This window comes from Suncus etruscus, chromosome 3 (assembly GCF_024139225.1).
Source record: "Suncus etruscus isolate mSunEtr1 chromosome 3, mSunEtr1.pri.cur, whole genome shotgun sequence".
NCBI classification, from domain to species: Eukaryota; Metazoa; Chordata; class Mammalia; order Eulipotyphla; family Soricidae; genus Suncus; species Suncus etruscus.
Genome location: NC_064850.1, coordinates 148,735,051 through 148,762,155, shown reverse-complemented (window position 1 = coordinate 148,762,155; position 27,105 = coordinate 148,735,051). Strand labels below are relative to the sequence as shown.

Below are 27,105 nucleotides of genomic sequence, written 5' to 3'. Positions count from 1 at the left end.
AATAATCCACATGCTTTCATTTGTATGTGAAGTATTTTAAAGAGTTCATTCTCATACCTCAATGTACTTTGTAAACTACATTCTGAAACAACTGAATTTATATGTAAATATAAATTTACTGTTGCACCAGGGTTAGGTTCTGAACCACGGGGTCTTGTAGTTGAGTCCTTTCTCCAGTCCCATCAAAAATGGAGGGATCAGAGTGATAGTAGAGCTGATAGGTGTTTGCTTTGCAAATGGCCAACCAGATTTGATCCTTGGTATCCCGCATGGTCCCCCAACTGCAGAGTAACTCCTGAATACAGAGCCAGGACGTGACTACCAAACAGACAGAACCCCATGAAGTGGATGTAGGAGGTCCTACTGTAAATGCTTCAGCTAACAGTTCCAGTCACTACCCTGAACCAAATAGCTCTTAGCAGAAGCTGCAGCATGTTGGGAGGCAGGAGAACACTGAGTGAGCTTGTTCCTGCCTCGGTCCTCAAGTTCTCAACAAAGATGAATCAAGATGCCAGACAAGCCCATAGTTAGAGAACCCACACTCCCCTCTCTCTCTTTTCCTCACTCGCAGACCCTTTACTGCAGCACTTCTCTTGCTGAACCATATCACCACTATGTTCACCACCATCTAGCATTACTCCATCTAGCATTTTGCAAGCATCACAAAGACAGGGACAAGGTCCCCTTGCTTACTGCAATACTTTTCCTAGTCACAAAAGTGTCTGGAGCGAGCCAGAGTGAGAGTACAATGATTAGGGTGCTTGCCTTGCACAAAACTAATCTGAGTTTGATAGACTGCTTCCCATGGGGACCCCAATCTCTGCCATGAGTGATTCCTGATTGCTGGGAGTAAGCCCTGAGCACCACTGGGTGTGTTGCCCCCTCTGAATCCCCACTCTTCCCACCCAAAAAAGTATCTGGAACACAGTAAGTATACAATAAAGTCCAAGAAGGAAGTATACATCTCAGAGATTTATAAACCAAGAATATGGGTGTAGAACTGAGACATTAGAAGAGGAAAATCCTGACTACTACAAAATTGCACCTTACTATCTACTGTAGCCGTCAGACTTCTTAGATGCTGGCAATGGAAACCTTTGGCCGGTCTTACAGGAAAGGTTTCTGCAGGACCCCAAGAACTACCAGGAAACCTGAAGGTAGTGTTTGAAAGGTAGGAACCTAGATTCCACAGAGTATGGTGGCAGTCCTAGCCCGAGCCAGAAAGGGTATTTTTAGTAAAGGCTTTGTTGCCTAGGCCATGGACAGAGCTACCACACCAGGTAAAAATCATTCTTTAGCTTCTCTGTTTACTGTGGGGTGGCCTCTATTAAGGTTCACTGCTACTCCCAGCTCTGTGTCAGGACACTATGTGGTACCAATCTCCTATGTTCAAAGTAAGTACACAGTCCATGGTGCTGCTTCTACCAGTCTTCTTCTGAATATGGAGAGTTAGTCCCCAAAACCTGGCCCGCAAACTCCGCTAACAACCACCTGCTCAGATCTGGTCAGTATTAGACAGCAAAAGTGTCCATTCTGAGGCTAAGGGGTAACAGTGCTTTGTCAAAGCACCACCACTTAAGAATTCCTTACTCCCAGGCCCAAATTGAGAGGAGCAGTCACGTATTTCTCAGGGGACCAGCCAGAACCTTGTACATTTCAGTGGGTTTAGATCCAGATCCCAGATGAGAACTGACAACAAATAAGATATGCATCTAAACTTTTTGTTTGTTTGTTTGTTTGTCTGTGCCACACCTGGCAGCGCTCAGGGGTTACTCCTGGCTCTCTGCTCAGAAATCTCTCCTGGCTCAGGGGACTATATGGGATACCCAGGATCGAACCGGCATCCACCTGGGTCTGCCGGGTTCAAGGCAAACACCCTACCACTATGCTACCACTCTGGTCTATAATTTTTTTCTCTTCAAGTCCAACATCCAGGTATAAAACCAAATAAATCGCTAACCTTCATCTTTCACTTGTCCTTCTGTTCAGGAGTAAAGGTCTACTATCTTTATCTTTGCAAGTATCCGGTTTCTCTAATAAACACTTTGGGGGAAGGGTGGGGAGAGAGAGATAAGTTGAGGAGGCATTTGCTTTCGCAGACATCTAATCCAGGTTGATCCAAGCAGCCATAGGGGTTCTGTCAGGTGATCCTATAAAATGCTAAGGATCGAACCTATATTGGTCACAGCAAGGCAAGCACCTTAATTGCTGTACCGTTTCTCCAGTCTAATGGATGTATTTTAAGCCCACTGTGTTGCCACTGATACAGAAATAGCTTTAAAATAACATTCATGTTTTCACATTCACCAGGTCACTTTTCAAAAATTAGCATAATGTTCTGAATAATGGAACTGGATGTGGTAACTGCTCTCGCAACAGAGATCAGGGATGAGAAATTAAAATCAATGTTTTGTATTTAAAAGGGGCCTGGGCTTGGACCAACACTCTGGTCATTTTTGTAGCTTTAATTTTGTGTGGCCATAATACAATTTCTGGATCCCTAAGACCCTTTCCTTTCTGAGGACTGCCAGATGTATGGAGAGACACAATCTCTTCCTCTCTTCTCCGGCCACCTTCAGTCCCAAACGGCAGTATACAAAGCACTCTCCAGGGCTGTGTTACTTCAAGTCTGGACATAGCTTGTACATGTCTTAAAAAAATTGTCCTCAGGGGCCGGAGAGATAGCATGGAGGTAAGGCATTCGCCTTGCATTCAGAAGGTCGGAGGCTTGAATCCCAGCATCCCATATGGTCCCCCTAGCCTGCCAGAAGCAATTTCTTAGCATAGAGCCAGGAGTTACCCCTGAGAGCTGCTGGGTGTGACACAAAAACTAAAAAAAAATAAAAATAAAAAAATTTGTCCTCAAAGACCACTAAAACTAAGTTGACTTAACTCTAAGAAAAGCAATAGAAACAGAACTCAAAATGCACGCAATGTACTTAACATATTTATCTAGCAGAAACTATACCAAAGAACATGCAAACATAATTTTTAGGCAAGCTTCCTCTAATTTTATTAAACAAGTGATTTAGACAAAGTAAACTGATTTTATCCAACATATTTACAACTTATTACAACATATTACAACATGTTCTGGGCTAGACACTGTCAACGAAATGGAGAAATGGAGTACCCCTGCATTGCCAGCCAAGCACCAAGATGACACAAGGAAGACAAAACTACAGAGCAAGAAAGAAAGTTGCTGTGTTATTTAAAGCAAGAGGATGAGAAAGAGGAGGATTTCATGCTGCTGCTACAGACCTAAGCAAATCCAATCCAGTAAATGCCTCAAAGTTACAAAATCTAAATTCTGAAAGTGGCTAACCACAACTAACCAACCAACCAACCAAGCAACCAACCACCAACCTCCTTAATCAAGTTTCTTTACTTTGCTCCCCCTTTTCTTTTATTAACGTATCTCCCCAGGTCCAATCAATGGAGCATTCCTGCATATGCCCTGTTTGAGTTCTAACCAAGTCAGACGTAACCTCTGAGTATTACCAAGTATGACCTCCAAACAAACACAACAACAACAAAAAATTAACTGTTGGGACAGGAGTAATAGCACAGCGGTAGGGCCTGTGCCTTTCACGAGGCTACCCAGGACAAACGTGGGGTCAATCCCAGCATCCCTGAACCAGGAGCGATTACTAAGTGCATAGCTAGGAATAACCCCTGAGCAGCACCCGGTATGGCCCCAAAACAAAAAACAAAAAAAATAAACTGTTTATAGTAAATCAGGAAAGACAGACTGGAGATTAAATACCCTGTCTTAAACATGGTAGACCATGGTTCAAATACCGGGCACCACATATGTTCCTCTAACCCCCAAGGACCAGAGAGTACAGGCCAAAATTCAGAGGCCATGGTAGGGGGAAGCTTAAAATGTTAAAATGCTTTTTAGTAGTGTTTCTTTTTATGTCAGCCGAAATAAATTTTCATTTTTGTTTTGCACACAATAGATCATATAAAGGACTAATAAACAAAATATATAGAACATTCAAGAAACTCAACAAAAAAGGACCCCTAAAGGAATGGGACAAGAAACTGAATGGCCACTTTCCTTTTTTTTTTTTTTTCCAGCCACACTCATTTGATGCTCAGGGGTTACTCCTGGTTAAGCGCTCAGAAATTGCCCCTGGCTTGGGGGGACCATATGGGACGCTGGGGGATCGAACCACAGTCCTTTCTTGGCTAGCGTTTGCAAGGCAGACACCTTACCTCTAGTGCCACCTCACCGGCCCCTGAATGGCCATTTTCATGAAGAAGACATGTGGATGGCTAATAACCATATGAAAAAGTGTTTGCCACTCATCAGGAAATGCAAGTCAAGATAATCTTACCAGTAAGAAAGAAATATATCAATAAAACTGAAAATAATAGAGCTGGTGATGATTCATTCACTGGTAGTGAGAATGCTGTCTTTATCAACCTGTATGGAAACAGTATGCATATAATTCAAAAAATTAAGTTCACAGGGTTAAAGTGTTAATACACATTTGCCTTGCAAATGGCCAACCTTGGTTCAATCCCTAGACTATATATGACCCACAGATCCCTGACAGGGTTTATCTGTACTGGAGTAACCCTGAGCACTGTGGTGTATGGGCCTCAAGAAGAAAAAGCAAACAAAACAAAAAAAAAAAAAACTTTTTCATTTACAAGAGAGCTCTCATATGATGGACTGATTCTACTTCTTGGTACCCACCCCTCAATGCAAAAGCAATCAACTAGAAAAGATTTATAGACACATATGTTTATTTAAGTGCTTACTTGATATAACCATTTGGATATGGAAAGTAACCCAAATGCCCAACAACAAAAAAGGGATAAAGAAGTTGTGGGATACATACACAGTGGAATACTCTGTGCTCATGAGAAAAAATAAAACATACAGTTCACTGCAACCTGAATGGAACTACTATCAAGGACAGAAAAATAAGTCAGAGGGTGAAACAAAAACACCAGATAATCTCACTCATCCATGTGTGGTATACAGAGAAAGAAAACAAAGGGACTGACAGTTGTCAACTGATAACAAACCTTGAGTACTGGAGCACAAACTGAAAGCCCCAGACTACAGAGTCAATGATGTGGTGGACTGGAGATGACACACAGCTTGAGTGGGGGGGAATCTTAGACACTTTAGTGGAGGTGAGATGGACACCAAGAATGTTAACACTTTTTTTTTTGGTTTTGGGTCACACCCGGCAGCACTGGAAGTTATTCCTGGCTCTACCCTCAAAAATTGCTCTTGGCAGGCTCGGGGGACCATATGGGATGCCGGGATTCGAAACACTGACCTTCTGCATGAAAGGCAAATGCCTTACCTCCATGCTATCTCTCTGGCCCTGAATTTTAACACTTTTATAAAAATATAACCAAAATGAAAACAATATTTTGATTTCATGCCTGTTCATCTTTTAACAAATCAAAAACTGATTCTTCCTTATAACACAACTTAAATGTATAAAATATATAAGATATATAAAAGTGTTATATACCTTATAATACAACTATAATACACTTAAATAAAAAATTCAAATCCTTACAGATTTTAGACTTATTTCTTACTGACTTCCTAACAGCTTATGAATAGTTAGTAAAATTAGCATAATTATAAATTAGCATTTGTTATTGTTACATTATATATTATATATGATTTATATATAATTATATAAATTATTGTCTATAAATTATTGACAATTATTATGGTCATGTTCCCAGGAGGCCAGAGGGAGGACCTTGAATGCCCTACTCCCAGTGGTTTGATGACAATTCTCAAGATTTCAGACTCTTCTCCAAACACTGAATGAAATCACAACCAAGCAGCTCTTTTCAAATATCAGATATAATAAGTCTACAAGTAATTAATTTGAAAGAAATAACTATGGTTATTTTTACTACAAGTACTTTACTTCTAACCAGATCCAAACAGAAAATTTCATGAACACGTCTGCAGTAGGTCATAGTGAAAATGGAATTGAAAACTCACATACATACCAGATGACCTTTCTTAACCTTAATGAGTCAAGCAAATCCCAACATGGCACCAGAGTACCGTTAAAACAAGTTTCTCAATATTAACTATCAACTAAAGTGTTCAACAAATCAACTTTTCCACTAAGCCCTCTGTGAAACAGAAATCCCATAAGTTATCATATAATGGAGTGACAATGACCATTTCCAGAACTTACTCTGTTTCTAAAACACTCATGACCAAGTGAAATTAATTATTAACAGGTCAAGGAATAAATTAATTCCAGGATATTGGGAATTATGTTCATGAAATAGAAAGTGGCCTTGCTGACATTGCATCACTATTTCTAGACAGCACACTTGAACATCAAATAAATCTCCCATCATGGAGATATGCCAAAAGCCAGTGACCTACTTTCGTTTGGGGTGGGAAAGGAATAGCAACCTGTCCTTTGAGACTAGTACCAAAATAGCTTCCTAAAGCACAGCATCAGGCTTTTAAAAGTTTTAAATAATTTTTCCATGCAAGGGCAAAAATAACAGTCGGAGCTAAAATCAAGTATGAATTTTCTTTATATACACCCACAATATTAAAATGCTAGCTCTCAAGATAGTACCTTCATTTTTAGCATTTAAAGTAAAACTAAGGATCAGTAGAACTGAATATTAAACTATTCCATCAGCTGATTTTTGGTATTACTTTTTATATATCTGGCTTCCTAATAAAAGTTTTTAGTTTTACTATCACCTGTTCAGCTAATGTTTCAGAAGCACTACTTTTCCCAAGTGACAAAAGGTACCGGTAGTTTCATTTTGGCTATTAATTGCTTGGGTCAATTTTTTAACTATACACCATGTTTTTTTTTTAAAAAAGAAAGTATCCTTTTTTACTTGCAGAGTTTAGAGAGTTTATTTTATTCTTAACAAACTTTGTTCTGGGGGCCGAAGAGACAGCACAGTGGTAGGGCATTTGCCTTGAAAGAAGCCAACCTGGGAAGGAAGCAGTTTGACTCCTACATCCCATAAGGTCCCCCAACTTGCCAGGGGTGATTTCTGAGTGCAGAGCCAGGAATGACCCAAGTGCTGCTGGGTGTGGCCCAAAAACCAATCAATAATAAAGTTTAAAAAAATAAAACAAATTTTTGTTCTTGTGAATATTTTTATTTTTTTTTTTATTTTTGGGCCACACCCGACGGTGCTCAGGGGTTACTCCTGGCTGTCTGCTCAGAAATAGCTCCTGGCAGGCACGGGGGACCATATGGGACACCGGGATTCGAACCAACCACCTTTGGTCCTGGATCGGCTGCTTGCAAGGCAAATGCCGCTGTGCTATCTCTCCGGGCCCTCTTGTGAATATTTTAAAATTTATGTTTAAGTATCAACTACTATTATCTGTTAATTTCCTGCTTCAAACAGTTATACCACACCATGAAGTTAACACTATTTTTGAGAAGTTCAATGGAGGTTGATAACTCTGACAATGTCACATCCAAAGAAAACTGCAAGTAATGAAACAGAAAACTTTCAAATGCATCTTTGGGGTGGGGGGGATGCGGGGCCACACCTAGTGGCACTCTGAAGTTATTCCTGGTGCTGCTGAAGCTCGGGGACCATATAAGATGCTGGGGATCAAACATGGGTCAGCTGCATGCAAGGCAAATGCCCTGTCCAATGTAGCCCCTCAAATGCAACTTTATAGCATATGTACAATCTTTTTAAAAGACACATATAAAGAAAATCTAACTCATACATGACACTGTGGTAACCAAGTCTGGCACAATGTATATATAGGTCAAGCACAAGTACAAACGTGTGGTAGAGGGCAAGTAACAAGTAAAGGACATCAGATCTATAAATATTTACTGTGGGGTTTTGCACACACCAAAGAATGTGAACAAGATATAATGACCTCTTAAAATAATGCAACATTTTACATGTGCAAACTATAGAGAAACATAACAGAGCAGCTTCAAAAACAGAAAAAAGGAAAGACATACCAGGCAAATGACATTTAAATAAATTCAGGACTAATTTATCATCAGCAGGAATTTAAAAAGAAAAGTGTAATGGGAAATAGAAATATTGCAATGATGAAGTGGCATAAACCACAGTGAAGAAGCTGGTAGAAAAGCAAGAAACTGACAGAAGCACATAAGGGGGGGGGGAATAAATTTACAACCTCTCTCCATTATGAAAAAATGGGAAAAATATATAATAAAGTAACAAACTGCCTGAACTCTACAAAAATGAGACTTCCTTTCAAATGTCAAGATACATATTTACAAAAATTGGCCAATGAAGCTATTACACAAAATGAAACTTCAGTCACTTCCTCCAAGTGATGATGTGAAAATATTAACTGAACAGGTTACAGTGAAACTGAGACTTATTAATAGAAACAGGAAGTAACAAAAATAACTGGAACACTAAAATAAGCCCAGTAACTCTTACATTAAAAAAAAATGAATAAATGTACAAATCTAGAAAATAGTAACACAGAAGCTATCTAAATCTGAATGGTAATCAATAAAGTTTGTTACATTTCAAATAAAAAAAAATCATGTCAAAGAGCAAAGTTACTAGAAAAGTAAGATCACGCTGATCTGGAGGATATGACCTACTGAGGGGACTTGGGAGATACGAAGAATCTGGGGGTCTTGAGAGATGCTCAATGAAATACACTGCCTATCCAACATGAAATCACAATTAAGATGCCCAAGATCACCCCACACATATGTAGTGCAGTCCTGGAACAACTTCGTCTCCACAATGTGTAATCCCAGGCACAGGTGAGTATGAGAAACACCAAAGCAATTCCCAACAAGTATCACACTGTAACAGTGAGGGATCAGAGAAAACAGCACAGATTGGAAAACAAGGGGAAGTAGAGAAAGAGAGTAGTCCAACACTGTTACAAGCTCCAAGAGCAGCTACATAGGGAACCAGGAACATAGTCATGAATCATCACTAGCAAAGGAAAAAAGAAAACAAAGAAAAGGTGACGTGTGTGACTATAGACATATGTGCTACTTTCAAAGTATCACTTTAAAAGGACAAAAAACTTTGAGTAAAACTCCGTGTTATTACAGAGTAAAGACAAGAAATCCAAATGATGGCCCAACCTTCTCCCACTTTGCTTACCACAATCATATTAGATGGTGTTCACCTCCAGAGGACAAGAAACTGTAAACTGCTAAGGATACTTGCATGGAAAAGGGAGTTATTTCAGCTACTCATGCCAAAGGCCTTTTAAGATTGCGTCTCTATGTCTGATTTCACCTCTGTGGGCAATACATTCCTGGAACTAGTTTGATGAGATCTCAGAGAAAGGAAAAAAATAGTCAAAAGAAGTTCTCCTAGTTTGGCAAACATAATGCAATTAAAGATGAGAGCATTTGTATTCATTTTAAAAATGTCAGAACTTGGGGCCGGAGGGTTGGTGAAAGCCGTAAGGCATCTGCCTTGTGCGCACTAGCCTAGGAAGGACCACGGTTCAAACCCCTGGCGTCCCATATGGTCCCCCAAGCCAGGAGTGATTTCTGAGCGCCTAGCCAGGAGTAACAACCCCTGGGTGTCACCGGGTGTGGCCCAAAAACAACAACAACAAAAAGTAGGAACTTTTAGCAAAGGTCTAGTAGATTAAATTTACCTTCTTCCTAAAATGTCAAATAAATAAGTAAGCTAACAAACATTGACAACATCATATGACATGTAAGTTTTATCAGAAAAATGGAAACCAGAAATTAGGAGACTAGAGAGACCACATAACTAAATTGCAAAGATAAAAATCAAAAAAACCTAAGAGTACCTACCCCCTGCCCACTGCGCACTATGTGTGTCTGAAAAGAACCTGAATCTCTGAGGCCACAAAATCATCAGAAAGCAGACATTTAAGCTCAATAAATGCCAAGCAAAAGTATCATGGGGGGAAAAAAAGGCAATGAAGTATACTATAAGTTAGACTGCTCAAAGACAGTGATAAGTAAAACCAAAACCAAAATATGATAGATACAAAGGTAACAGAAAATTCCTTGTAAGAAAAACATGCTAACTTGAAATCTATAACCAGCATAACTACTTTCAAATACAGAGATGTAAGTCAGTCACGTGTCACTTAATATCTGGGCCAAGGACACACTTCTACATATGTACAGCCCATAGCCTTACCTCAATAAGCACTAAAACTATTCCATCAGTTTAGATAGATCGACACTCTGACATTTGCACATTCACAAATAATCAGTGGCCCACCGCTCAGAATGTTACTATACTGCTACACAACTCATGACTGGTATTCTGATGTACCCAAGAGAAATACTCAAGAAATTCCACCTGCAGAGAGCAATAATAACAGATGGGTCATGGGTCGGCTCAGAGCAAAAAAAAATTAGAACTTAGAGGTAAATATAAAAATACTTTTCCAATTAAAAATTATTTAATAAAATTAGCCATGCAGTGTGGATTTTATTTAAAATGTTGAAATAGCATAAAGGTCAGAAAAAAGAATGAAATACTAAGTACATACTGTAGCATTCTCATAGGTGAACTATTTATTCACTTGGCAAAATGCCATTATGTAATTACAGTATACAGAGAAAAGAATCATAAGACAACAAAGGAAATAAATCAGAATAAAAATATATTCAATTAACACAAACAATAGGGTAAAAAGCAAAGGAGATAATAAAAATAAAATAAAATTTTAGGGGACAAAGAGATAGTATAAAAGGTAGGATGCTTGTCTTGTACACAACCGACCTGGCTTTAATTCCTAGAACCCTAATGGTCCCACGAGCCTGCCAGGAATAAATCCAGAGTGCATAGTCAAGAGTAAACCCGAGCACAAACAAGTGGGGCCCCCCCTCAAAAAAATAGAAACAATCACAGATTATTATTATTATTAAATCTGGGCACAAAATGAATAAAGTACATATAACCCCCGAGACTGCCAGGAGCAATTTCTGAGTACAGAACCAGGAATAAACCCCTGGCCCTCAGATGTGCCTGAATTCTTTAAAAATAGTTTCACAGAAAATATGTCCAGATTGGTATGTATGTGTATGTATAGATTTTTTGGCCACAGCTGAAGGTGCTCAGGAATCACTTCTGGAGAGCTAAGCTCTCACTGTTTGCAAATGACATGCTGCTATATTTAGAAAACCCTAAAGACTCTCTCTATCAAAAGGCTTCTACAAACAATAAATTCATATAGCAAAGTGATAGGCTACAAAATTAGCACACAAAAATCAATGACCTTCTTATACACAAATAATGATAGAAAAGAAATGGACTTTAAAAAGAAAATCCCCATCACCATAGTGCTACAGAAACCAATACTTTGGAGTCAACTAAAGAGGTGAAAGACTGATACATAGAAAACTACAAAACACTGCTTCAAAAATTAAAAGAAGGACACAAGGAAATGGAGCCACATACACTGTTCATAGATTGGGAGAATTAGCATCATTAAAATGGCAATATTCCCCAAAGTACTGGATAGATTTAATGCAGCCTCTCTAAAGATTCTCTGACATTCCTCAGAGAAGTGGATCAAACATTCTGAAATTCATTTGGAACAATAAACACCCACGAATAGCTAAAGCAATCCTTAGGAAAAAGAAGATGGGAGGAATCACTTTCCCTAACTTTAAACTGTATTACAAAGCAATATTCATTAAAATAGCACTGTCTTGGAATAAAGACAGACCCTAAGTTCAATGGAAAAGACTTGAGTATTCAGAGAATGTTCCCCATTCAATTAATCTTTGATAAAGGGCAAGAAGCATAAAACTGCTTTAAAATAGTTTGAAGTTGAAAAAAGTGATGTCTCCTGTCTTCTTTTTCCTAAGTATTGTTTCAGTTATTGGGGGAGGAGTGTTGTTATTGTTAAAAATTAATTCCAAAGATATTTTCTCTATTTCTTTAAAACATGTTATAGATATCTGTAGAAGAACTACAATGAGTCTATACAATGCTTTGTGAAGTATGCCATTTTGACAAGATGTTAATCCTCCCAATCTGTGAGCAGCAGATGAGTTTTTAATTTCCTTTAACTTTTAGTTAACCCAATTCCAAGCTTAATTTTCTGAGGCACAATTATGAATAGGTTTAATTTTTAATCTCTATTTTATTAATTGTTTATAAAAATGCTATGAACTCCGTTGTGTTGACTTTTTAACTTGCTACATTACTGTACAAATCTATTTTTTTGTAAAGTTTTTTGCAGGCTTTAGGTTTTTCTATTGTCTGCTCATTTGCTTTAAGTTTTTTTTCCAATCTCTCCTGCTGTATGGAATTGTTATGTATCTCATCTTCCACAGCACCAAGTCTATTCTCAGCTTCTGATAACCTGTCCCAGAGCTTATCCATTTTGTCATTCACTTCGTTTACTGACTTTTTCAGGCCTGTTAGTTGACATGTTATTTCAGTTTGGAGTTTTGTGATTTCTGTCTTCATATTTTCTTGGTTCTTATTAGTGTTCTGTTCAACTCGATCCATGGTTTCTTTGAGTCCGTTGAGCATCTTCCATATTGATAGTCTAAAGTCCTTATCTGAGAGGTTGATTAGTTGGTTGGTCATTATCTGGTCATCAGAATTGTCATCTCCATTCTCTATGTCTGATGTTGGCCTGCGTTGTTTCCCCATTGCCACACTTGTATTGTGGGTTTTTCTACGTGTTGTGGTGGTATTCATTGGCTATATGATGCAGGCAGCACACTCCTCTGGTTCCGCCCTTTCTGGATGGGCTGACTTGCCTCTAAGGGAGGGAAGTCCTCCGTGGATGAAGCCTCACACTGGATCAAATCTTAGGCCCGAGCATGCAACAGAGAAGACAGTCCGGAGAGAAATGCTTGCTTCTGTGATCTAGCACAGTTCTTAGTGTGATTTTTTTTCTTCTTGTTGCGATGGTGTTCTTTTCTTAGAAAGAGTGCACGGCCGCGTAGCGAAGCGAAGCAGCCGTGCTCTGCTGGAGCCTCTTTTCGGCCCACTCCCAAGAGTTTCACACAAGAGGACAGTAGACAGACATACACAGGTAGCACTCACATTTTTTCACAGTTGGGCCCCACTGGGCAGGCGTAGTTTCGTGGATTTTCCCAGCCTGATGTCACAAACAGGGGACCCGGCTTCTGCAAAAGCTAGCCGGTTTTTATGTTCTGGAGTCCTGCCCTGAGAATGGCCTCTGGGAGAGCGAGTTTTCTGGAGCCCTTTTTTGGCCCACTCCCAAGAGTTTCACGCAAGAGGACAGTAGACAGACATACACCGGCTTTAGGTTTTTCTAAGTATGGTCATCCACAAATAGTGAACTTTACTTTTTTACTTTCTCATCTGTATGCCCTTGATATCTTTTTCTTGCCTAAACTGCTACAGCAAGAACTTCCATACTATATTGAATAGAAGTGGTAAGAGTGGGCAAACTGTTGAGCCTGATCTTTTACCCCAAGTTGCTGGGTTTGTTTGTTTGGTTGGTTGGTTGGTTGGTTGGTTGGTTGGTTGGTTTTAGGGCCACACCTGGTTACTACTGGCTATGCACTCAGAAATTGCTCCTGGCTTGGAGAACCACATATGGGACATGGGGGATTGAACTGAGGTCAGCAGCATGCAAGGCAAATGCTATACCACTGAGCTATTGATCTGCCCCCCCCCCCCAGTTGCTGTTTCATAAGGGAAATTTCATTTTTCGCTATTTCTTCCCAGATGGAAGAAAACAGAAAGTTTAGACAACTCCCTAAATTCAAAAATACTAGAGAACAGAGTAGGTTTTTTATGTACTAACATGCCTGGTATAATTGAGAGTACTGGCAGGAAGAAAGGTTCTATATTTTAGTTACTTTTAAATTAACTAGAACTTCAAACTATTAACATTACAATTTATGTATTATAATATTTTCTTAGTCAAATAAATATATGTATGTAAACAAAAGTACCAGTTGATTATACCTCTTTTAAAATTATGTCTCACATTTTCACAAAAAAAAATACAGAAGGTCAAAAAACACATTAAAAAATGCTCCACATCACTATTTATAAGGGAGATGCAAACAATGAGGTATCATCTCACATCACAGATACTGGCACACATCACAGAGGGCAAGAACAACCAGGGCTGGTGCAGATGCAGGGAGAAAGGTACTCTCTTCACTACTGGTGGGAATGCAGACTGGTCCAGCCTTTTTGAAAATTGAGCTTCCACATAACCCAGCAATACAACTCCTAGGGAAATACCCTAGGAATACAAAATACAAAACAAAAATGCTATCTGCATCTAGAAACTACCTGAGAACAAATGACTTGCTAAAGAAACTATGGTACATTAACAATGAAATACTATGTAGCTGTTAGGGAAAAAAAAGTCATGAGGGCTGGAGCAGTGGTGCAGCGGTAGAGCATTTGCTTTGATGTGGCTGACCTAGGACAAACAGCGGTTCAATCCCCAGGAGTCCCATATAATCCCCCAAATCAGGAGCTATTTCTGAGCACATAGCCAGGAGTAACCCCTGAGCATCACAGGGTGTGGCCCAAAAAAAACAAAAAAAAAAGTCATGAAATTTCCTTATTCATAGATGAATATGGCAAGTATTATGCTGAATGAATTGAATCAGAGGGTGAGGGATAGATATACAGTAATCTTACTCATTTATGGCTTATAAGAAAAATAAAGGTATGGTAATAATATCCAAAGACACTAGAGAGAAGGGTCAGGAGAAACAGTCCATTGTAGGAAGCCTGCCACAAATAGTGGAACAGTACAGTTAGGGCAAAGAAGAGACCACTATGACAATGATAGAAGAAACGGAATACTTGAGACAATAACTGGGTATTGAATGGAGATAAAGTAATATGCACAGCATCCCTTAATTAACAATAGTGCACACCAGTGTATAGAAAGGAAAAAAAGGAAAAGAGAGTGAGGGGGAGGAACAAATGCCTGCCCCAGGGGCACACAGAGGGCAGAGTAGAAAAACCAGAGTGGGGGGGGGGGGAGAAACCAGGTGTATTGGTGGTGGGAAACATCCATGGGTGAAGAGTGATATATATTGTAAGAATAAAACAATCATGAACAACTCTGTACTGACAGTGTTTAAATATAATATTAATAATAATAATAAATAAATATAATATTAATAATAATAATAAAATTGTACTTCATATCTATCTTCATGTTTTTGCTTCTCCTAAGGCACACAACTGACAGTGCTTGGGCTCTGGGCTCATTTCTAGCAGCATTTGGTGGTGGTTAGCCACTGTCCATCCAGGTCTCTCAAGATCAAATCAAGGTCTTGCACATGCCCTACCATGTGGCTATCTCCCTATACTCTGCTTTCAAAAGTTTTTGTGTTACTATGGTTCTACATTTCTTCACACCTTCCTTTTCATCTACAAGTTACTTCCAAAATTCACTGGGTATTAAACAGTCTTTTTCTAATAAAGAACAAAATTTAGAACACTAAAAATTACTTTATAAAAATGATCCATTGAGACCCGCCTTCAATATGAATCCTACTCTCTTCCAAACAATCATTTTTCTATTTAAGAAAATCTGTGACTTAAAAATAATTTTTAAGATTCAAGTGTTTTGTTTTTTGGTTTTGGGGCCACACCCTGTGATGCTCAGGGATTACTCTTGGCTCTGCGGTCAGAAATCGCAACTGGCTCAGGGGAACATGTGGGATGCTGGGGGATCGAACCAGTCCATTCTAGGACAGCTATGTACAAGGCAAACGGCCTACCACTTCACCACTGCTCAGGCCCCAAGATTCAAGTTTTTAAGACCCAACTTCAAGTTAAAAAATAAACTTGGGCTGGAGTAATAGCATGGCAGTTAAGGTGATTATCTTGCATGCAGATGATCCAGGTTCAGGCGCCTGCATCCCATATGCTAATTAACTATGCCAGGTGTGATTCCTGAGCATAGCACCAGGAGTACAGAGCACCACCCAAGCAAAATAAGAAATTTAAAAAAGTTATTTTAGGAGCTACAGAGATAGATAAGGTAAAGTGCTTGCCTTGCAGATAGGGCTGACCCTGTTTAATCCCTGGTACCACAGATTCACTTCCACTCCAGCAACAACAGGAAATGATCGCTGGGTGTATTACCAGAAGTAAGCCTAGAGCACAGCCAGGTGTGATCAAAACATCTCTCTCCCCTCCCCTTCCCTCTCCTCCCCTCCTCTCCCCTCTTCTTTCTCCTTTTCTTCCCCCTCCCCTCCCCTCCCCTCCCCTCCCCTCTCCTCTCCTCTCCTCTCTCCCCTCCCCTCTTCCCTCTCCTCTCCTCTTTCTTCCCTCCCCTCCCTTCCCCTCTTTCTTCCCTCCCTTCCCCTCCCCTCCCTTCTCTTCTCCTCTCCTCTCCCCTCCTCTCTCCCTCCCCACAAACTAACTCTCTCTCTCTCTCACTACCACAAACTCAATGGCTACAAACAAAACCAAGGTTCCCTCCCTTCCCCTCCCCTCTCCTCTCCCCTCCTCTCCCCTCCTCTCTCCCTCCCCACAATCTCTCTCTCTCTCTCTCTCTCTCTCTCTCTCTCTCTCTCTCTCTCTCTCTCTCTCACTCTCACTCTCACTCACTACCACAAACTCAATGGCTACAAACAAAACCAAGGTTTCACCAAGATCACTACTTTTGGAAACCACTGTAAAAGCATCTATCTGTCCATATGTCTTCCCAGCCTCCTTTACCCTCAGCAGTCTACAATCCTCTGTGACTTGGAGATACCATTACTCCACTCACTCTCTCTCACATCTGAGTCTTCTCTTGTCAGGACACTCAGCATAAGATTAAAGGTTTCTTCAGATAATCCAGAATAAACGTAAGATACCTAAATTATTTTTGCTCTGTAAAGATCAGTTTTCCAGGCTAGAGAGACCAGCATGGTGCTTGCCTTACATGTAGCTAACCTGGGTTCAATCCCTGGCATCCAAGTCATCCCCAAGTCAGCCAGGAGTGACTCTTTACTGCAGAGCCAAGAGCTGTTGAGCCTTGAGCTTCAACAGGTATGGCCCCCCAAAAAAAGAAAGATGGAAGGGAAGGAAAGTGGGGGAAAGAAGGAAGAAAGGAAGGGAGGGAGGGAGGGAGGGAGGGAGGGAGGGAGGGAAGGACAGAGAACAGGAAAAAGAAAATTACCCTTTTTCCAAATAAAGTCACATTCTCATGTTCCAGATTGGGGTGAGGGAGAAGAGTCACCATTCAACTACAGCCATTGCCTTCCCAGCTACCAATACTCACTTCTCAAACAAATTTTTAAAACATTCTATATTTTTTTCTCAGCCTTTGTTTCTCAAATCTTACATACCTAAAAAAAAAAAAAACCAGTATTTTCAAAAAAAATGGCCAGACCTCAATACCAAAACCAAAGTCAATGACACTAGAATCAAGTGTCACCCAAACTATAACAAGCTATACACAAAAGGGACCTGATACTAGTAGTCCAGGGGGCAATGGGTTGGAGGTATGGGAAGCATGCTGGGAACTATGGTGGAACTAAATACCCAGCACAAAGTCAACAATAGTATCAAGAGACCCAAAATACAACAAGCTATACACAAAAAGGACCTGTTAAACTAGTAGTCCAGGGGGCTTTGGGTGGAGGTATGAGAAGCATACTGGGAACTCTGGTGGACGGAGGCCAACACTGGTGGTGGGAATGGCCCTAATTCACTGTCACTATATGCCTGAAATACAACTATGGAAGACTTATAATTCACAAAGGGGGAAAAGAGAAAACAAACAGCATTTTTATAAGTCACACTGGGCACAAAGATAAGAGCAGGTTTCACTTTGATGGTTTCTATATTAATTTCTGCCTTCCTCATCAGGATATGGATATCTCTGATAAGATGAAGCAAATGATTTAACCTCTTGAAATCAAACACACAAGACATGTTCAATGCTGCCACTGAATTTTTACCCTATTTCTCTTGTTCTCTCACATGCTTTTAAGCTTCAGGATGCACAATCTAACTTTTGAAAGAACAGCATCATACAATACCAATGTCTCTAAACAATAACCCAGCAAATGGGCAAATGTGCCAGACTTGTTGTGAGAGAGCACGAAATTTCATCTTCAGCACTAGAAATGCTTTCCTGGACAGGGTCCTAGAGAAGTGGCCACTGATTTTCTATTCAGTGACAGCATCACAAGTTAACTAGCCCTGATGCATGCATAAGCCAAGACCGGTCCTCTCTGCAGCACTATAAGATGAAAAAGGAGGAAAAGAAGCCAGAGAACTCTGAACTGTGCAGGGGGCACAAAGTTTGGAAATAGCAATATCCTCCTTCATGAAAGTGACAAGAACAATATGAACAATGATTATTAAAGTCAAAACTGCCTAGAAGAGAGCGACAGCACCTCCACATTTTCAGGGCATGCCTTTATTACAAGCAATGGCACAGGAACAAGCAAAATCCATCTGTGAACCGGAAACATTGCTGTTCCAGTTTATACCTTATGTCCTGCCCAAGGACACAAGGTCAGAGACTGAAAGGAGTGCATGGAAAAGTCCTACCTGCACCAGGAATGATCGCCAATTTGGTTTCAACCAGGCCCATTTTGGCAGAGGAAGCTACAAAGGAAGGGAGAAAATTAAATATCACCTGTGTGAGTGAATTAAAATAAGACTCGCAAAGGTAGTCAAACAAGATACAAATATTCCATTTATTAATGAAAGTTATGATGCACATGCTTTTTTTTTGAAAACCACTTCAGAGACACTGAGTTACGAAAATGAGTAAGCACACTAAGTAATACAGATGACACAATTCACTTAACATTTTCTGTTACAAATTACTTGACAGATTCACTTTTAAGCAGAAATGTCAGGGTTCTGACTATTTCATCTGACCTGATGCATCCAGATCATTTTGGAATCCTTCAGCGCCATTAATTATGCAAAATCAGGAGAGAAGCTGTGTCTGACAAGTAGTGCATTCTTCAGCTGCCTGAATAGGCCTCCAGATCAAATAGCTTAATATATCACATCAGATGTGGCAACTTCTCAAGACCAAATCTCTAGTTACCATTAACAAATGGTTTTACTACTATGACAGCTGCAACAGGTCTTCATTTTATTTTCATTGTTTACAGCTACTTTAAAACATCTTAATTATTTCTTTATCTACATATCCAAACATACCAGGACTATTTCCCACTTCATAATTCCCAGGACTCTTTTAGAAATGAATTACATACACCTGAGCTTTTTAAACTTAAAACCCAGTGATTTCACTCAAGGAAAATAAAGATCAAGACTAAAATGATAAAGAAACAAAGAATTCATGAATTGGGAGGGAAATTTCGAACATTGGTGATGGGAATGTTGCACTGGTGAAGGTGAGTGTTCTTTAGATGACTGAAATCCAACTACAATCATATTTGTAATCAAGGTGTTTAAAATAAAGATATTAAAAATTATTTAAAACATCCCAGACTCTATTTTTGGTATTTAGTTTTGCTTTTATGGGCGCACACACAGTTGTGCTCAGGTTCTAAACTCAGGAATCCCTCCTCCTTGTTGATCAAAAGGACAATATGTGCTTGGGGGTGGAATCCAGACTCTGTATGTGTTTTGGGATCACAGCTAGCTATACTCAGGGATTACTCCTGGCTCTGTGCTGAGGAAATCATTCCTGGCAGGCTTGGGAGACCATCTGAGATGCTGGGGATGTAACCCGTTCAATATGTGCAAGGCAAGTAAGTTTACTTCTTATCGCTCCAGACTCTCAGACTTTTTTTTTCATAAGCAGCTCTTTCTGCTGGCAAGGTAGTTAGCAGACCAAGATACAAGCAGTCTGAGCACTAGCTACTTTCTTTACTGCCCTGCACCTCATGCCACATGTCTTCCCTGATGATACAGATTGGTGACACCATCAAGAATGCAACGTGTGGAGTTTTGGAGTCGGAGTGACAGACAGTTGGTAGGGCATTTGCCTTGCATGCAGCCAACCCAGGACAGACCTGGTTCGATCCCTGGCATCGCATATGGTCACCTACCAAGAGAATTTCTGAGTACAAAGCCAGGAGTAACCCCTGAGTGCCTGCTGCCAGGTGTGGCCCAAAAACTAAAAGGGGGGGGGGGGGAGAACGCAGCATGTGCAGTGTTTTTGGCGGTCACAGTAGTAGGGCTGGTATGTCACAATGCCTGAGTCAAATCCCATCTCGACCACATATTTGGAGTTTGTGACATCCTTTCTCTCCCTCGTTCCTGCCAGTACCAGAAAATACCTTGGGCATTTAGATTAATAGAATAGAACTGACCATGTTTTATTATTTGCCAACAGTACTTAAGAGTCAGGAGGGGAGGCAGCGATAGTAGAGCAGGTAGAGCATTTGCTTTGCATGTGGCCTTCAAGATTCCAATCCCTAGAACCCAAAAAGATCCACCGAGTCCACCAATAGTGGACTACTGAACCAGGAATAAGCTCTAATAGAACTAGGAAAAAGCCTAAGCAATTGCAGGTGTGGCCCAAAAACAAACACAAAGTTTGAACAAAATGCGTTCTAGTGGAACTGGATAAACAGCCTAACAAGTAGGGTTAGCCTTGCACATGGCTGATCAGATTCAATCCCCAGCATCCCGGCAGGCTATGGTCCGCCAAGCCTGCCAGGAATGATTTCTGATCACAGAAACAGGAGTAATCCGAGTGCTGCCAGTATGGCTCAACCACTCCCCCACTTAAAAAAAAAAACACATCCTAGACCTACCTACTCTCCACAACAACTATCTTCTCCCCACATTTTAAAGAAGGGAAGTGACCTAAAATTGGACACCAGAATCCAAACTCACTTGCCCAAGCTCAACTTCATGTCTTGATCCCAGTTCCCTTCAGACATAACCAGACTCTTTCCTTCACTAAAATGTCAAGTATTTTAAAATTCTGAAATTGTTCCTCATGTAAGTAAATATATCTTTCTTTGATAATAAGACATACACAGGTTGAATGGAAAAAAATAAAGAATATTTAAATTATTTCTTAAGTCCAGTAGAAATTTTCTGTAAGTCTTCCAAACCACCCAAAAAGAAATATTTAAAATTGATTAAACAGTAAATACAAACTTCATTTATTTTACAAAACATGTTTGTTACAGTATTCGATCTTACCTGCTACTCTTATATCACATGCTAAAGCCAGTTCAAGACCACCTCCAAGAGCCAATCCATCTATTGCAGCAATGGTTGGAACTGGAAGATTAGCTGAAATAAAAAGGAGAAAATTATGGCTTCTTCAGTAAGAATAAATTGTTCCACTGGGAAATCCCTTTTAGATTCGTTTATTCTGCATATATTTGTCAAGTAGCATTGTGCATAGGAATTTTGATTTTGTTTTGCCATAAACAAAGTAAGCATTTTTCTTCATTACAGTCTTCAAAACTAAGTAACAAAAAATAAAAGTAATAGTGTTTTATCATACAAATATTATTAACTTTAATTATTTTGGTTTTTTTTTTGTTTGGGGGCCAAACCCAGGGTTGCTTAAGGGTTACTCCTGGCTTTGTACTCAGACCATTCCTGGCAGGCTCTGGATCCATATAGGATGTCAGGGATCAAACCCAAGTCAGCCACATGCAAAGCAAATGCCCACTGTGCTATCACTCCATACCCAACTTTGTCTTTCTACATTATAAAAATACTTTCCTAAATGCTTTTCCATAATGGAATGATAATTCTGACTTCTTGATTTTCAGACTTAATGACATCTATGAGTTTTGGGGGGATTTTCTGGTGGGATGTTTTGGTTTTAATTTTTGGTTTTCAGATCACACTTGGTGATGCTCAGGGCTTATTCCTGGCTCTGTACTTACTCCTGGATTACTACTGGTGGTCTAGGGGGAAGATACAGGATGGCAGGGATCAAACTCAGGCAAAGCAAGTGCCCTATAGCTTCAAGCAAAGGCTTTATGTTTTGTCCACACAAATCTCAAGCTGTCATGATTTAAGTATAATGTCATATTCATGGGTTAGGTTGGTATTTAGAATGACAGTCACATTCAAAGAAATGTCACATTTACTAAAAAAGAAAAGAAAGAAAAAAAAAGAAAAAGCAACAGTCTTGTGGGTGGCAGGCATAAGCTCAAATACTCTAACTCTATCATTTACTGATACATACAACAATGAAAACAAGAAAATGAGTGGTTTGATCAACCACAACACTTCAGAGAAGAAAATACTAGAAAAAGGTCTGAGGATCTGCCCAAACACAGCCGAGATCCAGAAATCAGACTTTCTTGAGTACAGAAAAAATTTTATTTTAGCAGGGACTTTTGTACAACATATAGATTTCATCTTTAAAAAAGACTTTAAAATAGCTAACCAGTTCATTATTTTAAGATCTTGGCAGAATATAAAATTAAAAGTTGCACCCTAAAAATCTCTCCCGTCAGTATTAAGATAGATTATATTATATCCTAAACACAGACAGATTCATTTCCTGATCACTTAATACCAAGAAAAATTAGTGAGGTAAACTGTCTCATTCCAGAATAAAGGTTCTGATGAAATGAATATATTCTAAGAGCAGTCTGAAAAGACTGGGAAAGGGGTACTCATAGGCTCTGTCAACTAAAGTAGGTGATTTTCAGGAGAGGAGGGAATATAAAATCTTGGGCCAGCATTTCACTATGTATGCCAAAAGGATAGGAGACACTGAAAGGTGCTCAGGCAACAAGCTTAATGGCATTTTGTTGGGGGGGGGGGGAGGTGGGGTGGGGAGAAAGCTAATGTACCAGTTTTTATAGTCAGGAAATGAGCTTTATTGAAAAATATTATCTATTTTTATGTGACAAAAAAAGAAGTCTATAAAATAAGAGTAACACGTTAGTAAGAGTTGTTCCCAAAGTCATTACTGCACGTAAAATAGAATCACATTCTCAATTAAAACAGTATGGTACTGGAATAAAGACAAACCCTTAGATTAATAGAGTACAGCTGCTTTCTTTACTGCCCTCCAGACAGACCTACAGACCCTCAGGTAAAGATCAGTCAATCTTCAATAAAGAAACCAAAAATATGGGACCGGAGAGATAGCATGGAGGTAAGGCATTTGCCTTGCATACAGAAGGTCAGTGGTTCGAATCCCGGCATCCCATATGTTCCCCTGAACCTCTGCAAGGAGCGATTTCTGAGCATAGAGCTAGGAGTAGCCCCTGAGCACTGCCGAGTGTGACCCAAAAACCAAAAAAAGGAGAGGAGGGGAGGGGAGGGGAGAGGAGAGGAGAGGAGGGGAGGGGAGGGGAGGGGAGGGGAGGGGAGGGGAGGGGAGGAGAGGAAAGAAAGAAAGAAAGAAAGAAAGAAAGAAAGAAAGAAAGAAAGAAAGAAAGAAAGAAAGAAAGAAAGAAAGAAAGAAAGAAAGAAAGAAAGAAAGAAAGAAAGAAAGAAAGAAAGAAAGAAAGAAAGAAAGAAAGAAAGAAAGAAAGAAAGAAAGAAAGAAAGAAAGAAAGAAAGAAAGAAAGACAGACAAACCAAAAATATGAAGTGGAGCAAAGAAAGTCTCTTCAACCAGTGGTATGGGGAGAACAAGTCAGCTATATGCAAGAGGTTGGGGGAAGAAGCTAAGTCTATGGGGAGAACAAGTCAGCTATATGCAAGAGGTTGGGGGAAGAAGCTAAGTTCTCTTTTTAACATCATGCACAAAAATAAGATCAAAATAAAATAAAGATCTTGATATTACATCTAAACCATAGGTACATACAATATAGGAAAATTTCTCCATAATATTTAAGATAGAGGTATCTTTAATGACAAAACACCACTGACCAAGCAAATGGGAGCAAAAATAAATAAACGGGACTATATTAAGTTGAGGACCTTATGTACCTGAAAAGGAAATCATGACCAGAATACAAAAAACAGTCCACAGACTGGGGAAAATTACTTACCCAACACTCATCTGATAAGGGGCTAATATAAGATATCAGGCACTAGTAAAACTTTACCAGGAAAAAAATCGATCACATCAGATCATAAGGAGAAACGATAAACAGAAATTTCTACAAAGAAGCAATACAAATGGCCAAAAAGTGACCTGCACTCTAGGCAGGCTTTCTACTTCCTTCATTCATTCACATGGTTATGACAGTTCTCAGTGTAGTTATTTCCCTAACTACACTCACTACTCTTTGTGGTGACCTTCAGACTGTGAGATGGTCCTTCTGGCCCTCATCTCTATTGCCTCTGGGCATTATTACAATAATACCCTTAATTTTCCTTAAAATCCAGAGAAAAGTGAGAGTGTTCTGTGTCTATCTCTCTCCCTCTGATTTATTTCACTTAACATAATAGATTCCATGTACATCCATGTATAGGAAAATTTCATGACTTCATCTCTCCTGACGGCTGCATAATATTCCATTGTGTATACGTATCAGTTTCTTTAGCCATTAACCTATAGAAGGGCATCTTGGTTGTTTTCAGAGTCTGGCTATTGTAAATTGTATGGCAATGAATATAGGTGTGAGGAAGGGATTTTTGTATTGTATTTTTGTGTTCCTAGGGCAAAACCCTAGGTGTGGTATAGCTGGATCGTATGGGAGCTCAATTTCCAGGTTTTGGAGGAATCTCCATATCGCTTTCCATAAAGGTTGTACTAAACAGCATTCACACCGGCAGTGAATAAGAGTTCCTTTCTCTCCACATCCCCGCCAGAACTGCTTATTCTCATTCTTTGTGAAATGCACCAATCTCTGTGGCGTGAGATGGTACTTCATAGTTGTTTTGATTTGCATCTCCCTGACGATTAGCGATGTGGAGCATTTTTCATGTGCCTTTTGGCCATTTGTATTTCTTCTTTCTCAAAGTGTCTGTCCATTTCTTCTCCCCATTTTTTGATGGGATTAGATGTTTTTTTTTCTTGTAAATTTCTGTCAGTGCCTTGTATATTTTGGAGATTAGCCCCTTATCTGATGGGTATTGTGTAAATAGTTTCTCCCACTCAGTGGGGGGCTCTTGTATCCTGGGCACTATTTCCTTTGAGGTGCAGAAGCTTCTCAGCTTAATATATTCCCATCTGTTTATCTCTGCTTCCACTTGTTTGGAGAGTGCTGTTTCCTCCTTAAAGATGCCTTTAGTCTCAATGTCATGGAGTGTTTTACCTACATGTTGTTCTATATACCATATGGTTTCAGGTCTGATATCCAGGTCTTTAATCCATTTGGATTTTATCTTCGTACATGATGTTAGCTGGGGGGGGGGGGGGGTCTGAGTTCGCTTTTTTACAAGTGGCTAACAGTTGTGCCAACACCACTTGTTGAAGAGGCTTTCCTTGCTCTATTTAGGATTTCTTGCTCCTTTATCAAAAATTAGGTGATTGTATGTCTGGGGAACATTCTTTAAGTATTCAAACCTATTCCACTGATCTGAGGGTCTCTATTCCAATACCATGCTGTTTTGATAACTATTGCTTTGTAATACAGTTTAAAGTTGGGGAAACTAATGCCTCCCATATTTCTTTGCCCAAGGAGTGCTTTGGCTATTCAAGGGTGTTTACTGTTCCAAATGAATTTCAGAAGTGTGTGATCCACTTCTTTGAAGAATGTCATGGGTATCTTTAGAGGAATCTTATTACATCTGTACAATGCTTTGGAGAGTTGTACTAAATGCACCAGTTAAGAGACACAGAGTGGCGAAATGAATCAAAAAGATGAATCCAACCTTCTGCTGCCTACAAGAAACACACCTGAATAGTCAGAACAAACATAGACACAAAATCAAAGGCTGAGGGCCGGAGAGATAGCATAAAGGTAAGGCATTTACCTTGCATGCAGAAGGACAGTGATTCAAATCCTGGCATCCCATATGGTCCCCCGAGCCTGCCACGAGCAATTTCTGAGTGTAGAACCAGGGTAACCCCTGAGTTCTGCCGGGTTTGACCCAAAAAATAACAAATATAAATCAAAGGCTGGAGGAAAATCATCCAAGCAAACAACACCCTTTAAAAAGCTGGGGTGGCCATATTAGTATCAGACAACACAAACTTTAGACTCAGAAAAGCTGTATGAGATGAAGATGGACACTACATACTAATCAAGGGATATGTGCTACAGGAAGAAATCACACTACTAAACATAAACACACCCAATGAGAGATAAGCAAATTATTTAATAAAATTATTGACAAATTTGAAAGAGGACATCAATAATAACACAATTGTGGGAGACCTCAACACGACCCTGTCAACCAGACTGAAACCCAACAAAAATATATTAGCCCTGAAAAGAAAAATGGAACAAAGAGGCCTAGTACTTTATATATATATATATATATATATATATATATATAGGACACTCCATACTCCATCCCCAGAAACCTGGATACATTCTTCTCCAATGTACATGGGTCATTTGCCAGGACAGACACATGCTGGCACATAAAACATACCTCCATAAAATCAAGAGAATAGAAATTTTGCAGGATACCTTCGCTGACCCAAAACTCTGAAATTAGATGTGAACTACAAAGGGACACAGAGGAAGAACGTTAACAACTGAAAATTAAACAGCCTGCCACTGAACAACCAGTGGGTCCAAGATGAAATCAAAGAGGAAATCAAAGGTTTCCTGGAAAGAAATGACAATGAAGATACAAACTATCAGAATCTATGGGATACACCAAAAGTGGTACTGAGAGGAAAAGTTATAGCTTTCAAGCACACATCAGGAAGGAAGAAGGGGCATATCTCAACAGCCTAATGACGCAGCTCATAAAATTAGAAAATGATCAACAAAAGGGACCAAAAATAGGGAGACAGTAGGAAATAACAAAGTTGAGAGCAGAAATCTATGAAGTGGAAACCCAAGAATTGGGCCAAAATATCAATAGAAACAGATGTTTGTTATTTGAAAAAATAACACGATTGATAGACCATTGGCAAAACTCGCAAAGAAAGAGAGAGAAACTTGATAACCCGTATTAGAAATGAAAAGGGGGAGATCACTACAGATATCACAGAGATTCAAAGGGTAATCAGAGACTGACTACTTTGAGAAACTCTATGCCACCAAATATGAGGAACTGGAAGAAATGGATGAATTCTTGGACTCCTATAACCTTCCACAGTTGAATAAGGAAGATGTAGCATACCAATTTTCTTAATTCTAAGGAAGAATTTAACTATTCTCCTGTATGTTTATACTTATGGAA

At 39.5% G+C, this 27,105-nt stretch overlaps 1 protein-coding gene across 2 annotated transcripts in view; it reads right to left on the bottom strand.

Moving 5' to 3' along the window:
- Nucleotides 1–27,105, bottom strand: part of AUH (AU RNA binding methylglutaconyl-CoA hydratase) — a 159,627-nt gene that overhangs the window by 43,939 nt on the left and 88,583 nt on the right. Inside the window, exons 5-6 of one of the 2 annotated variants that reach the window (XM_049769573.1) lie at nucleotides 21,073–21,165; nucleotides 18,481–18,537 (exon numbers count right to left, since the gene is read on the bottom strand). In XM_049769573.1, coding sequence (XP_049625530.1) covers nucleotides 18,481–18,537; nucleotides 21,073–21,165 — 150 coding nt within the window. The remainder of the gene's footprint in view (nucleotides 1–18,480; nucleotides 18,538–21,072; nucleotides 21,166–27,105) is intronic. The other variant, XM_049769574.1, reaches the window with a different exon arrangement.